The sequence below is a fragment of the Carettochelys insculpta genome, chromosome 11, assembly GCF_033958435.1.
Source record: "Carettochelys insculpta isolate YL-2023 chromosome 11, ASM3395843v1, whole genome shotgun sequence".
Classification (NCBI taxonomy): domain Eukaryota; kingdom Metazoa; phylum Chordata; order Testudines; family Carettochelyidae; genus Carettochelys; species Carettochelys insculpta.
This window is the reverse complement of record NC_134147.1, coordinates 6,337,439-6,350,883: the sequence shown is the minus strand read 5'-3', so window position 1 is coordinate 6,350,883 and position 13,445 is coordinate 6,337,439. Positions and strand designations below refer to the sequence as shown.

The window sequence follows — 13,445 nt, the reverse complement described above, 5'->3', positions numbered from 1 at the left end:
ATTTAATGGAGGAAAACAGCCTTTTTCAAATAGTGGAATCTTACCCCAAAGGGAGTTGCCAGGGGGAGGAGAGGCAAGAGGGTAGCAGTATTTTGCCACCCTCATTTTTGCATTGTCTTCACAGCTGGAGTGCAGGCATCCAGCTCTGACAGCAGCAGCAGCACAGAAGCATTATACAGTATCCTTACTTCTGTGCTGCTGTCCTCCAAAGCTGCATGACTGGAGCATGGTGGCTGCTGACTCAAAGCCCAGATCCTCAGGAAGCAGCGTGGAAGTAAGGATGACAATAGAATACCTTGCTGTCTTTACTTCTGCACTGCTGCTGGCTGTGGCTCTGCCTTCAGAGGTGGCACTCCTAGTCAGCAGCCACTGCTCTCCAGCTGCTGAGTTCTGAAGGCAGTGCTGCTGCCCAGCAGTGCCCAAGTAGGGGCAGCAGTAACCACAACCCTCCACCACGCACAGCTCCTTTTTTGGGTCAAGAAGTTAGAGCGCCTGCTAGAAGGTGGTGAAATTTCACATTTAAATAGCTCAAATAACAAAAAGCAGAGATATTTAAAATCCTGTGACCATGAAATTAACCAAAATGAACTGTGAATGTGGTAGAGTTCTAGTTATGGACAGTCTCCATTCCTGAGGTATACCTAACTCAAGGTTCTGCTGTACTTCTGAAATTGAATGCAGAAAGTAAAAGGGGAGGGCCAGTGTTGACAAGGTCCGTTCAGTCATGGAGGATGTGGCCCATTATCCGCAGTTATTGTGGAGTTGTGAACATCAGGAGCAGGTGATCAGTTACAAAAGCAGTTTCTCACTAACCCTCCCCTTGACTGCAACGCCCTCTTTTAAACCCTACTCTGGAACGCCCCACTCATGCATCTGATGAAGCGGGTCTTTGCCCAGGAAAGCTTAAGGTCCAAAAAATCTGTTAGTCTATAAGGTGCCACAGGACTTCTTGTTTCTTCATGCGTAATGTATCTATCAGTTGGAGTGGGGAAGTATTTATCCTTCCCTCCATTTAATGTAATGTAGCATTTTAGCTTGGGGACATTATTAAATAAGCTTTTCATGTTTATTTTTCACCCTGTAACAGTTGTGGTAAATTAACTTAAATTTAGTTGGGGTTGATCCTGCTTTTGGCAGGGGGCTGGACTAGATGAGCTCCTGAGATCCCTTCCAGCCCTAGGATTCTATGAACTGGAAATTTCAGCACTACAGAAAGGTAGCACATGGGTGTAAGGCGGAACAATTTGCCATATGGTACATTGGAGTTTAAATATTGCAACACTGAGTATTTAGTTGTAAAAGGTGGAGGGAAACCATTAAACTCCTTTTCACAAAAGTGAGAGTAAAAAGTTTGTAATTTAACATTCCAAAATTTTGTTTCAGTGACTTTGTGCTTGTTGAGGGTTGCTGAAAGTCAAAGGTGACTGAAGGGAGGTGGGTGGGCCTATAACTCCCACTCCCAACCCAAGGGAAGGCCGCACCCTCCCCCTACCCAGCCTTTTTCCCTTTCCCCACAGTGATGCAGCCCAGGGTCTGGTAAAATTGGAGACTGGCACTAGCAGCAGGGGTTCACCTGCCCTCCCACCCACACGCTCACTGGCCATGGAGAGCGCGGTGAGCTTTGGGGCCATTTTTCTGCTTGCCCTGCTACTGCCAGTGAGTGCAGGGGAAAGGGCAGACTCCTGCCTTGGGCATCAGAAACAACTGCTCCCACCCCGCTGCTGATTTGCCTCTTGCTTCTCCCACCCATGGCGTTTGTGGAGCACATGCCCCCTCACAGGTCACCTATGCTGAAAGTGGCGGTTTATGTAATGTACAAGACAATGGCCCATCACACTTTTAGGAGAAACCCTAAAAACTAACAATTCGTATACAGCTTAAAGCAGACTGATGAGATTAGCAAAATAAAATAGACATGACATAACTCTCCGTTCCAATTTATTTTGAACTGTTTAGGACATCACTAATAGTGGGCACATGGTCACTAGAAAACAGGCCAACACACTGCTTCTTTCTTGGAGGTCCTTGTAGCAATTAGGTAGCAACATAAGCTACTAATTGACCTTTTCAGTGTGTTAAGTGACCTCTGCCTCTTCTAAGGAGCTTAACTGCCCTGAAGGCAGTTATCTGATGACTATCATTGTAGAAGACTTGATGCTGAAAGCAGCTCGGCAGTAAGTTTGTGTGTGTGTGTGTGTGTGTGTGTTCTCAATATCCATCTAGTGTTCCCATGTTAAACTACTTAACCTTCAACCTGGCAGTGGCTAATATACTCAAGGCATTTGTTTGTTTTAGCTGTGTCTTCAAATGGAAGTCATTGCCTACAGGTTTCGACCAGTGCCTTCCAAGTAAGGACCCATTTAAGACAAACTGGCAATTCCTGAGTAGTTATTTATGAATATTTTGCAGGTTATGAAGAGTTATTTGGCTCTGCACTTAAATCAAAAGAGGATAAATGAAGAAATTCATAGACGTGCAGTGCAAGTCATCCCATGCTTATTGGCTTCTGTTAAGATAACAATGGCTGAGCTGCTGAAGGGGAAGAGATTCCTTTCAGGCTAGTTTTACTCGTCCCAAGACTAAGCTTATTTCAAAGGGAAATCTAAATGCTTAGAGACCTCGAGAAAGGAAGGATCCTGGATGAACTGTGAGATGCTGCATATGGTGTCAAGGAAGATCTGATGGGAAGAAAGACTGCATTTGTCCAGAGCAACTGCTTTCCCTGGCTATACATATTTTGTACCCTTTGGACAGAGAAATAAATGTTCGTTTTGTAGATGTTTCTGTATCACTGCATTCATATATTCCCATAGCCTCCTTCGGGGAAACTCATGCAGGTGTCAACTGAGTTGGACCTATGTTGTAATATGTCTGGGAACCAGTTGTAGTCCGTAGGCCCAGTCTCAACAGTTGGGTCCAGTGGTTTCACCGAAAAGCCAGGCCTGTAAACTAAAGGCTCACCCAGTAACCATGACTTCATTTTCCCCCCTGAGCTTCATATTCAGTATCTCTGCATTTTGAACTCCAAATTTTTGCAAGGGCCAATACAACCAGCTTCTGATTCTTTTCATTATCAAAAGCAGGTTGTGGATTGTTTCCTTTGTAGCAGATATTGTCATCTATTGTGTGTGTGTGTGTGTGTGCGCGTGCGTGTGCACACTATATATTTTAGGTTTGTCCGCTTGATCAAACTCACCCTAAACAGTAAGTGCTAGGATCTCCAAGTTCAGTATACAGCTTCCTTTTATCAAGTTTTAAAGCAAGACAAGGGTTTGGTTGTGCCAGGAATTCGGGGTGTGCCTGGAATGGGATTGCTTCTCATAAAATCAAATTGAAAATAGATAAACTCACCAAATCACATATCATCCTCAAAATTGACATAACTGAGCAAATGTTGAAAGAGACTGAACCAAGGTGAGCTAGAAAATAATAGAATGAACCTGGAATAGGAGTGCTTTTCAATAAACTATAAAGAAAAGAGATAAAATAGAGAAATTTGGAGTAGTGCTTTCTTTTGCCACACCTAAATCAATGCTTAAGGTTTGAAAACTAGAAGAAAATGTTATTGGAAACCAAATGGATGATAGTTTTTCAGAAAAGCATTTTACAGAATTGTTCAAATTTGTTCATTTATTTGTTAGTATTTTTAAATGGGAATTCCATCAAGTTTTTTTTTTTTTGTTAATCCTGATTAACTCTCCTAATTTCCTATGTTTTAACAAGGAAAAAGCTATTTAAATAAAACATGCCCATGTTTCCTTACTTCTTTTAAAACCTTAATTGAGTTAAGGACATGAGCAGCACCGTTTAAATCTACTTACTAATCAACAAATGAAATGTGCTTTTCTAAAACCGGAGGATAATGCTGCTTCCTGGCACTGCAGAACACATAGCACTTTACACCTAGCACTAAAGTGTTTTAAAACAAAGGACCACACTTTCAGCATCTTCCATAACCCTATCCTGCAACCTGTTCAGATAAAATGAATCTCACTTGTGCTGAGGACTTGGTTATATTGTGTTTTTACATAAAAATTTCAAGTTTTCCATATTTGGAGAAACCTATGCTACTTTGTGTGAATGTACAAAAGTTTGCTTAAGAAATAGATCTGTGTTTGGTTTTAAGGTCAGAAAGGTGTGAAAACCTGAGGATGTGAATGGGTTAGGTGAGATGGTTTTAAAATCTTACTATTTTATTACTTGTAGACAGTGTTCCTTGGAAGCTGAGTGCTTGGCTGGCCACCCCAGAGAGATTCTGGTGCTGCCTAGCTGATTAGCAGAGAGCCCACAGCATATGATTTTACTGCTGGTATATGTCTGCACATACTTTGGTGCCATAACAAAATTTATTCTGCCCATGAATGGAAAACATTAGAGGGAATGCTGCTTGTAGGACACCTGGCTTTCTCCACCCAAGCCACTCCCTCTGCAAGACTGTTTGTTACCTGCCTTATAAGGGCTGGAAGTGTGGAAGCCTTATTGCTGTATAGCCCTCTAATAATCTTAATGAGTCCCACCCAGAATTTACCAAACCGGTAATAATTATTAACTAGATACTAAATGATAGTTCTGCCTGTGCATTTAGCTTACAAACTAGATCTAATTTTTTCCTGATGATCTTTCAGTTGCCTTGAAAAAGGCTACCATGGTGTTCAGTTTATGTACTTTAGTTGTAAAACTGGAACTGAGAAGTCGCTAGTTGTATTAATCACCTTGTCTTTACTTTGCCCATGCAATGTTTGTTACAAGTGTCTTTGTCCATTCTACTTTTAGAAGGCCCTTAGCAATGGGATTTTTTTCTCTGAAGATGTTGTTCCAATACTGTCAAACAGACTTCATGATGAGGCAGTGTTCCCTGGGACTCATTTTGTACGGTGCATCAAACCTAAAAGGTTGAAACCAACCTGAATTCCTTTCAAGTGTCAACACCAAGGGGAGAGAGGAATTTCCTTGCTGTTTCTCCCTCTGTTTGCTCTCCTGGGACACTTTGCTCAATCAACATTCACATCAGTCTTCTCTTGCTACCTTCTGAATACTCTATAACTTGACATTACAGGCTGGGTGCATCTAGAATTCTGCACCACATTCTAAGTGCCTGCATCAGTGTAAACTCTCCTTTGATGTGAACAGCCAATACCCAGACAAAATACCCCAGATTGTCCCTTGCATGAGGCGTGCCATTATTGTATGCAGTATTGTAGCTGTGCGAGTCCCAGGATGTTGGAAGGATGTGGTGGGTGAGGTAATACTTTACTTTTCTTGGTGAAAGAGAAACCGTTGAGCGTACCCAGATGTTCAGGTCAGGTCTGCGTAAGCTTATCTCAGATGTTGCTCCAGTACAAGATATTGCCTTGCCCACCTTGGCTATGTCTACTCTAGCCCCAAACTTCCAAATGGCCATGCAAATGGCCATTTCGAAGTTTACTAATGAAGCGCTGAAATACATATTCAGCGCCTTATTAGCATGCAGGTGGCCGCGGCACTTTGAAATTGACGCGGCTCGTCCCAACGGGGCTCCTTTTCAAAAGGACCCTGCCTACTTCGAAGTCCCCTTATTCCTATGAGCAGGTAGGAATAAGGGGACTTCAAAGTAGGCAGGGTCCTTTCAAAAAGGAGCCCTGTCAGGACGAGCCGCGTGGCGGCGTGCCGTGTCAATTTCGAAGTGCCGCGACCGCCTGCATGTTAATGAGGAGCTGAATATGTATTTCAGCGCTTCGTCGTTAGTAAACTTCGAAATGGCCATTTGCGTGGCCATTTGGAAGTTTGGGGCTAGTGTAGACACGGCCCTTGTGTCCCTGAGATATAGCAAATGGTCCAAAGTGAAGGACACTTTCACTTAAGGGATTGTCTACACTCAGGAGAACTGAGCCAGATTAGCTCTGTGAATTTGAAGTCCCTAGCTGTGTCTACACGTGCACGCTACTTCGAAGTAGCGGCACTAACTTCGAAATAGCGCCCGTCGCGGCTACACGCGTCGGGCGCTATTTCGAAGTTAACTTCGACGTTAGGCGGCGAGACGTCGAAGTCGCTAACCTCATGAGGGGATCGGAATAGCGCCCTACTTCGACGTTCAACGTCGAAGTAGGGACCGTGTAGACGATCCGCGTCCCGCAACATCGAAATTGCCGGGTCCTCCATGGCAGCCGTCAGCTGGGGGGTTGAGAGATGCTCTCTCTCCAGCCCCTGCGGGGCTCTATGGTCACTGTGGGCAGCAGCCCTTAGCCCAGGGCTTCTGGCTGCTGCTGCAGCAGCTGGGGATCCATGCTGCAGGCACAGGGTCTGCAACCAGTTGTCGGCTCTGTGGATCTTGTGGTGTTTAGTGCAACTGTGTCTGGGAGGGGCCCTTTAAGGGAGCGGCTTGCTGTTGAGTCCGCCCTGTGACCCTGTCTGCAGCTGTGCCTGGCACCCTTATTTCGATGTGTGCTACTTTGGCGTGTAGACGTACCCTCGCAGCACCTATTTCGATGTGGTGCCGCGCAACGTTGAAGTTGAACATCGACGTTGCTAGCCCTGGAGGACGTGTAGACGTTATTCATCGAAATAGCCTATTTCGATGTTGGCTTCACGTGTAGACGTAGCCCCTGTCAGTAAAAGTGGCCTTAGTTTGCAAACTGTACTTCTTTCCATACTACTTCTACTACTACTGCAGCAGCTGAGCTGGAGTCCAGATCCATGTACCGTACACTGAACCCTTCTATGTCTGCTCATATGCCCTAGAATTGTTTAGACAGCTGAGCTAGGGTTGCTCGGGTGGATCAACAGTCCAACCAGGCAGCACCTGATCAGGATGCTCTGAGGTACCGAAGTACTACTTTGCTAATGTCCCATAGGAATAACCTATAGCCATCCAGGCACATGTGCATGTACCCCAGAATCAAATTACCTGTGGAGAGGGCTTTTGGAAAACTCTGAGCTGGTTTAGCTGTCTGCAAACTGGTGTTAGTTCTTTAGAAATGCATAATAGTTTGAAAGCAGCAATCACTGTCGTTTCAGATGTAAATGTAACTGTTTAAATAATATCCATGTTTCTCCAGGCTTTTTTACAGTGAGGCTCCTTTATGTTCTCAACATTAACTACAGCTGGCCTAAATAGTCCCATTAATTAAAGGAAAATTGAGTGATTGCCATTTTTTATTTGCCAACTTCCATTTTAATTTTTAAATCCATTTGAATACCAGTTGTCTTTGCTAATGTTGATAAACGATGATGTCCTTTTTTTTTTTTTTTTTACCGAAATTCCCAATCTCTGATAAAGATTTTGTTTAAAAAAAAAAAATCAGACATGACACTGATCCCTGGAGCATTTCACACTTTGTTTTATCTGGTGGCTCCTGTATTATACTTTGGATAGTATTCAGCCCATCTGACAGTGCTCATATCACAGCCCATGAATGAATCTCTGCCAAATCAGATTTCATTGAAGCACTTCATCAGCTGCTTTGTAAAGTCCTGTTGAAGAGTGCCTACTGCAGCCCCTCAGTGTTTTGTGATACAAAAGTTAAGCTTGTTTTAGAATCCCTTTAATTTCCCCATTAGTACCTGCTATACGCTTGCCTAGAAAATTGCTAGATCGATAATTTTATTAGGTAATGAAATAGTTTTTTAAATCAGTCCCTTTAGAAATCCACCCCTGTTGCTAGTGATTCCCATACAATTTACAGGTTACTTTTCATTTGTCATTTGAGCTTCCCACTAATACATTCACACTAGAAATTGTATTTAAAAGGCAGATGAATAGAAACCAAAAATGTTTTAGTTTGGTGGTTAAAGCAGTAAATCCAGTGACAGACTCTCCCCAAGAAGTACTACATCTGTGTCAGATACTAGATTGAGATTTGTTTTTTGTTTGTTTTTTATGCTAGATGCTGGGTCTGGTGTGGAAGAAGCAGAATTCAATTGGGATGAGTATCTAGAAGACACTGGAGCAACTGCAGCCCCCCATGGATCTTTTAAACACGTAAGAGCTCTCTTGTTTCTCAGTTACTTTCTTCTTTGACTTCCCAGTGTCCTGAAGGTTCATGGTTTCTGAAACGCTCTCTTGCTAATGGAAGAACTGTTGATCACATACATTTGAGAATAGCAGGGAATGCTTTCCCCTCTGCGCTGCCCCCTCGCTCGCCTCTGGCCTATGGATTTTCCTTTCTCCTTGGCTATCAAGAAGTGACCTCATCTCTAGTTAGCATTAATAATGGAATGAGCTGGAGTCTCCTGAGTGCCTCCGTATTAACTCTGGGTCTGAGCACCTTCTGTGATAATGTGATCTGCTCGGTCTCTTTATTCCCCTCTGAAGTGTGCCAGTGAACTGTCTTTTGCTGTGAGGACTTGGTCCAAGGGAGCTGCGTGATGGAAAGTTGGCTCTGCAGAGCTTGGGATGCAAAGTATTTGAAACTGGCCAGATGTGCTCTAAAGGGGAAGATTTTGTGATGGACTACAAAGGAGTAGGCAGAAAATATTACTGGAATTACATGATGCTTCCTAAAAACTTTTGCAATGACAGTAAGAGTCTTTTGGGCCAGAGGGCTTGGGATAGGGCATTTAATGCTTCTGAGGTATGTCCCTTCTATTTGATCTTTTGTTATGGGTTTCAATAGTTTAACTGGGTGATCTCTGATGTCAAAAGTCAGTGTAGGGCTCAGTCTGTAAATATAGCAACTTCATTATAGTTGGGCATTTTGAGTTCATATGCTTGCAACATTTTATTAAGGCCATTGTTATGATAGAAAATTCTGCTAGCATATGGGTGTTTGAGCTGAGCTGAGCTGACAAAAGCCTGTGGTGGAACTACAGTTATACAGGTTGAACCTCTCTAGTCCTGAACACTCTGGTCTAGCAACCAGCATGATTTTAGTTAGCTGGAAATCCAAGTTTCCACCGCTTCATTAATTTTGCACAGTCCTTGCTGTTCTGGGCTGTTATTTAGCTGTAATTTACCCCTAAATGTCTTCTAAGAACACAGTAAGCAGTGGCACTGTTGATATTTCTGCTAGACAATATTGACCTTACTACAGAAGGTTATACAACTGAAGTTACAGTTATCAGGGCATATTTGCAGAATGAACAAAAAATCAAGACCCTGGTATTCATCATCATGGATGACTCAAATAGGAGAGGGAGACTGGTGTGGAGCTAGTCTACAGAAATTAAGCCATTCCACACTGGACAGAGAAAGATGGGAGGAAATGAGAGAGGCATCAGCCACCATGGTTGATGATGATGAAGAATATTGACCTTCTTTGGTTTGGCAAACTCTCTGGTTCAGCACTGATCAGATCCCAAGGATGGTAGACTAGAGAGGTTCAACTTGTACTAGCAAAACTGTCCTTTTTCCAGTACAATAGAACCCCGAGATACACACACTTAAGTTGTGCAACTCTCTTGTTAATGCAACTCTGAACAGCGGGGAGCTGGCACCTGGACCTGGTTCCAGGCTGCACACCACTCAGGGGAGCCAGGAAAGTGACCAGTGCAGCAGCACTGGTCAGTTCCTGGCTCCCATGAGTGGCCAGCAGCCAGGACCTAGGCACCAGCTCCCCACCACTTGCAGGAGCAGGGAAACTGACCAGCGCTGCTGGGCTGGTCATTTTCCACGCTCCTGTCTGTGGTGGCAGCTGAGAGCCTGACTCCCCTGATGAGAGCTGGGAAAATCCCGATAGGAGCAGTGCTGGTCAGTTCCCCTCTCCAGTGAGCGTCCAGTAGCCCAGAGCCTGGCTCTGGGCTGCCCACCACTCACAAGAGACAGGAAACTGGCGAGCGTTGCTGGCTCTACCGCAGCCAGTCCCAGCCAGGCATGCCGGTTAACCCAATGTACTGGCTACCTGAATGCCAAATAACCAAGCTTTTGCTGTAAGCTATATGGGGGAAAGCACAGTTTTATTGGCATAAATTGCACCATCACTATGAACACGTTATTTGCAAAACACTCCTTGAGTACACAGGGCCTGAAATGCCTTTTTTTTAATTCTACTTCCCATTTCATTATTGTAAACAAGAGTGCCCTCTTGTGGCCAAAAATGTCTTATTAATTGATCTAAGTAACCTTGTCATGTAAGCTAACTCCAGACATGCTTAACCAGGCTCTCTTAAACAACTTGTATTACAGCTGAATTCAGATCTTGTTGGTATGGTATTTCTGTGAATTTGCTTTCTTTACAGCTGTTAATGAACTTCTAACACTACTGTCTAGAGTGGATCTTTCGCTTTCTTGTGCATTTAAAAAAACACTTCAGCCCCACATAAATATTTTTCTCGTGGGTGTTTTACAAATAAGTGTTAAATACTCAAATAATTGGAACAACTACCTCCCTCTCCCCACACCTTCTTCAGAGCTCTATTACCTGGGTACGTGAAGCTTAGGAGAAGAGAGATTAAAAAAATGCTGTAATTGTCTTCTGTAAGTTGACAATTTAAACATGTAGGACTCTGGCTCTGTCTTTTAAAGCTGTCAGATCTTCATAATGATTAATTTTCAGAATCTTTTTTCACCAAATAAGTGTTTTTCTCATCAGTTTTATACATTTGTAGGTAGTATGTGACTGGTAAATTTAACACTTTTTTTGTATTAAAGTTTGTTAAAATTTGAACATATGAATCTACAAATCACCTCAAGAGGCAACAATGTGTGTGGGTGCATCCAAATGTGTATCCAGCCACCAAAAATTTTCAAACCAGGTGGTTTAAAATTAAGTGCTGAACTGGTCTGCTTTCCAGAAGTGCAGAGTACTTCCATCTCCCAGCTGACTTCAGTGGGAGCTGCAGGTAATTCCTGCCTGAGGCTGCCTGTGGAAGTGTCTACCTGAAACCTGGAATCATTGCCCTGATTGAAATTCAGGTAGAAAAAGGAGCTTTGCACATGAATTTTTAGAACATTAGTCATTTTTAATAGTAGAAATTCATTTTTGAGTAAGTAGTTGTGGTTCTGAAAAGCATCAAAATCAGTTTTTGAGGATTGATGGAGCTGCTTCAAATACATTTGGATAAAGAATTGAAGTTGCTAACCCTTCAAGACTCATTTCCTCCCTTCATGCTGAAACAGATTTGTGAAGATGATCCTCTGTAAACTTCCCCCCAAAATATTTAAGGATTTTCTGTGACCTCATGAGCCTTCCCTTTCCCATTACAGATTGACTATAATACAGCTTAGAAACTTTACTATGCAGAAGAAAATGCTGCTCTTAGCCATCGTAATGTAAATGAAACAAGGATGTAAAAATTTCCATATTTCATCAAATTTTTAAACTTTCCTTTTTTTAATAGTTTTACTTTTAACACTGTATTGCACTTCACATGCTGCTTGCTTTTTTTGTGTTTCTGAAGCTACATGCTTGCATACTTTCATTTCCAACTAAGCAAAGTGGTTGATGGGGTCAATTCACAACTCTGGTGTTCCTAGTTCTGAGGTTCTAGTGTAAATGGTCCTCTGAACTTCAAAATCTGATAAGATCAAATCTCTGTCTTCAGACTTAGTTTTTCACTCTGTTAGAAATATCACGAGTCGAGTGAAATGCACTTTCTGGGAGCCCTAATTCATCAGGATAAATTATTTATTTATAAAGTAGGGGCTGTCTACTAGGAGCTGTTAATTGTGTGATTTTTATGATTCCATTAAACAATAATAGAATACCATTTATTTAAACATTTTTGATGTTTTCTACAATTTCAAATATTGATTATTACAGCACAATACAAGATATATAGTGATCACTCTCATTTTTGAATACAAATATTTGCACTGTAAATAAACAGTATTTTTCACTTCCTCAGGACAAGTACTGAACAGGGTGAACCTCTCTCATCTGGCACTTTTGGGAGCTGACCAGTGCCAAATGGGAGAATTGGCCAGACTATGGGAGATCAATATTTTCTAGCCCATTATCAACACTTCCACTGCTTACTGGGCTCTTGAATACACATAAGGGTAAATTACAACTAAATAACAGCACAGAACACTGAGAACCAGGACTGGCAGCTATAAAATAACTTTATGGGATGACAGGAAACTTGGCCACACCCATAAGTGGTCATCCAGCTAACTAAAATCATGCCACATTGGAGTTTGCCGGATGAGAGTTCCAAGTTAGAGAGGTTCAACCTGTACTGCATCTCTTTGTCATGAAAATTCAACTTACAAATGTAGAATTAAAAAACCAAAAACTGCATTTAAGAAGTTAAACAGTATAAAACTTTAGCACCTAGAGATCCACTCAGTCTACCTCTTTGTTCAGCCAATTGCTCAGGCAAGCAACTTGGTTTACAGTTGAGGGGATAATGCTGCTTGTTTAGGTGTCACGTGAAAGTGAGAACAGGAATTCACGTGGCACTGTTGTAGCTGGCATCATGAGAGATTTACATGCCAGATGTGCTAATGAGTCATATGTCCCTTCCTATTTCAGCCACCATTCTAGAGGATGTGCATTCATGCTGATGGTAGGTTGCACTCAGTAATGATCCAAAGTATTGCAGACCAATGCATGTTCATTTTTATCATCCAAGTCAGATGCCACCATGCCATCTTTCTTTTTTGGTGGTTCAGGTTCTTTAGCTGCTTCATCGTACTCTTGCTCTTCTAAGACATACGAAAGCATGCTCCACTCCTCCAGCTAGCAGGAAATGAGATTTAAACTTTGGGGGACTTTCAAAGGGGCAGGGTGGGTAGCTGGTCACCTGGCTGTAGGACAGTAGAGTTCAAACTACTGCTCAGAGTGGCTGATGGGGAATTGTGGGCCACTTCCTGGAGGCCAGAATCAGTGACCAAATGCGTTGAAGTATCTATACTGCATATTGGTTGACATGGTGGGGAAAAGAGAAAAGTTCCTTTTATGGTGCTAGAAGTTTTTTGGTACAAAAATGGCAGTTTTTCCCTACAAAAGTCACATAGCAGAGTGAGCGTTCTTGTGTGGCTTTAGCAGCAGTAGGCACTTCTCCTCAACAAAACTTGCGAATGTAGACAAAGTTTTAATTTAGATGACACACAATAAACAAACAGGCTTACACACAGTCTCTGAAGTGCGTATGTGCATCTGAACATGCTGATGAATCTCACTGTGGCCACAAGCGTGTTTCAAGCTGTTAGCAGAATACTGTTTAAAGATCTGACATGCTAACATGGGAAGAAATGCAAGGAGCTATTCAAAGATTTTTAAAAACCACCACAGAAAAGGATGAAGTTAAATGTATGCATTGCAGATGTTGTGGTCCAATTAATAATGTAAATATTTTTGGCTAGTAGTTCTAAGTCTGCAACAGTAAATTTATTTATTCACATGGAAAAATAATTGTTTGGGGATTAGAGAGAAATTGTTTTCTTATACTTCTTATACTCAGAGGTGGTATGGCATTTTTAGGTCTGTTTCAGTTTTGCAGCAGATTGCATTTCTGAATGGAATTCAAAGCGTTAATATACTGGGTACTTTTTCTCCATCCTTCTGCCCACTAAAATAAGCCCTAAT

At 42.3% G+C, this 13,445-nt stretch overlaps 1 protein-coding gene across 2 annotated transcripts in view; it reads left to right on the top strand.

The window, feature by feature from the left end:
- The window catches only part of SFMBT1 (Scm like with four mbt domains 1), a 126,652-nt gene that overhangs the window by 55,980 nt on the left and 57,227 nt on the right, over positions 1-13,445 (top strand). For both annotated transcript variants that reach the window (XM_075005748.1, XM_075005747.1), the window contains exon 4: positions 7,863-7,957. In XM_075005748.1, the coding sequence (XP_074861849.1) occupies positions 7,863-7,957 (95 nt within the window). The remainder of the gene's footprint in view (positions 1-7,862; positions 7,958-13,445) is intronic.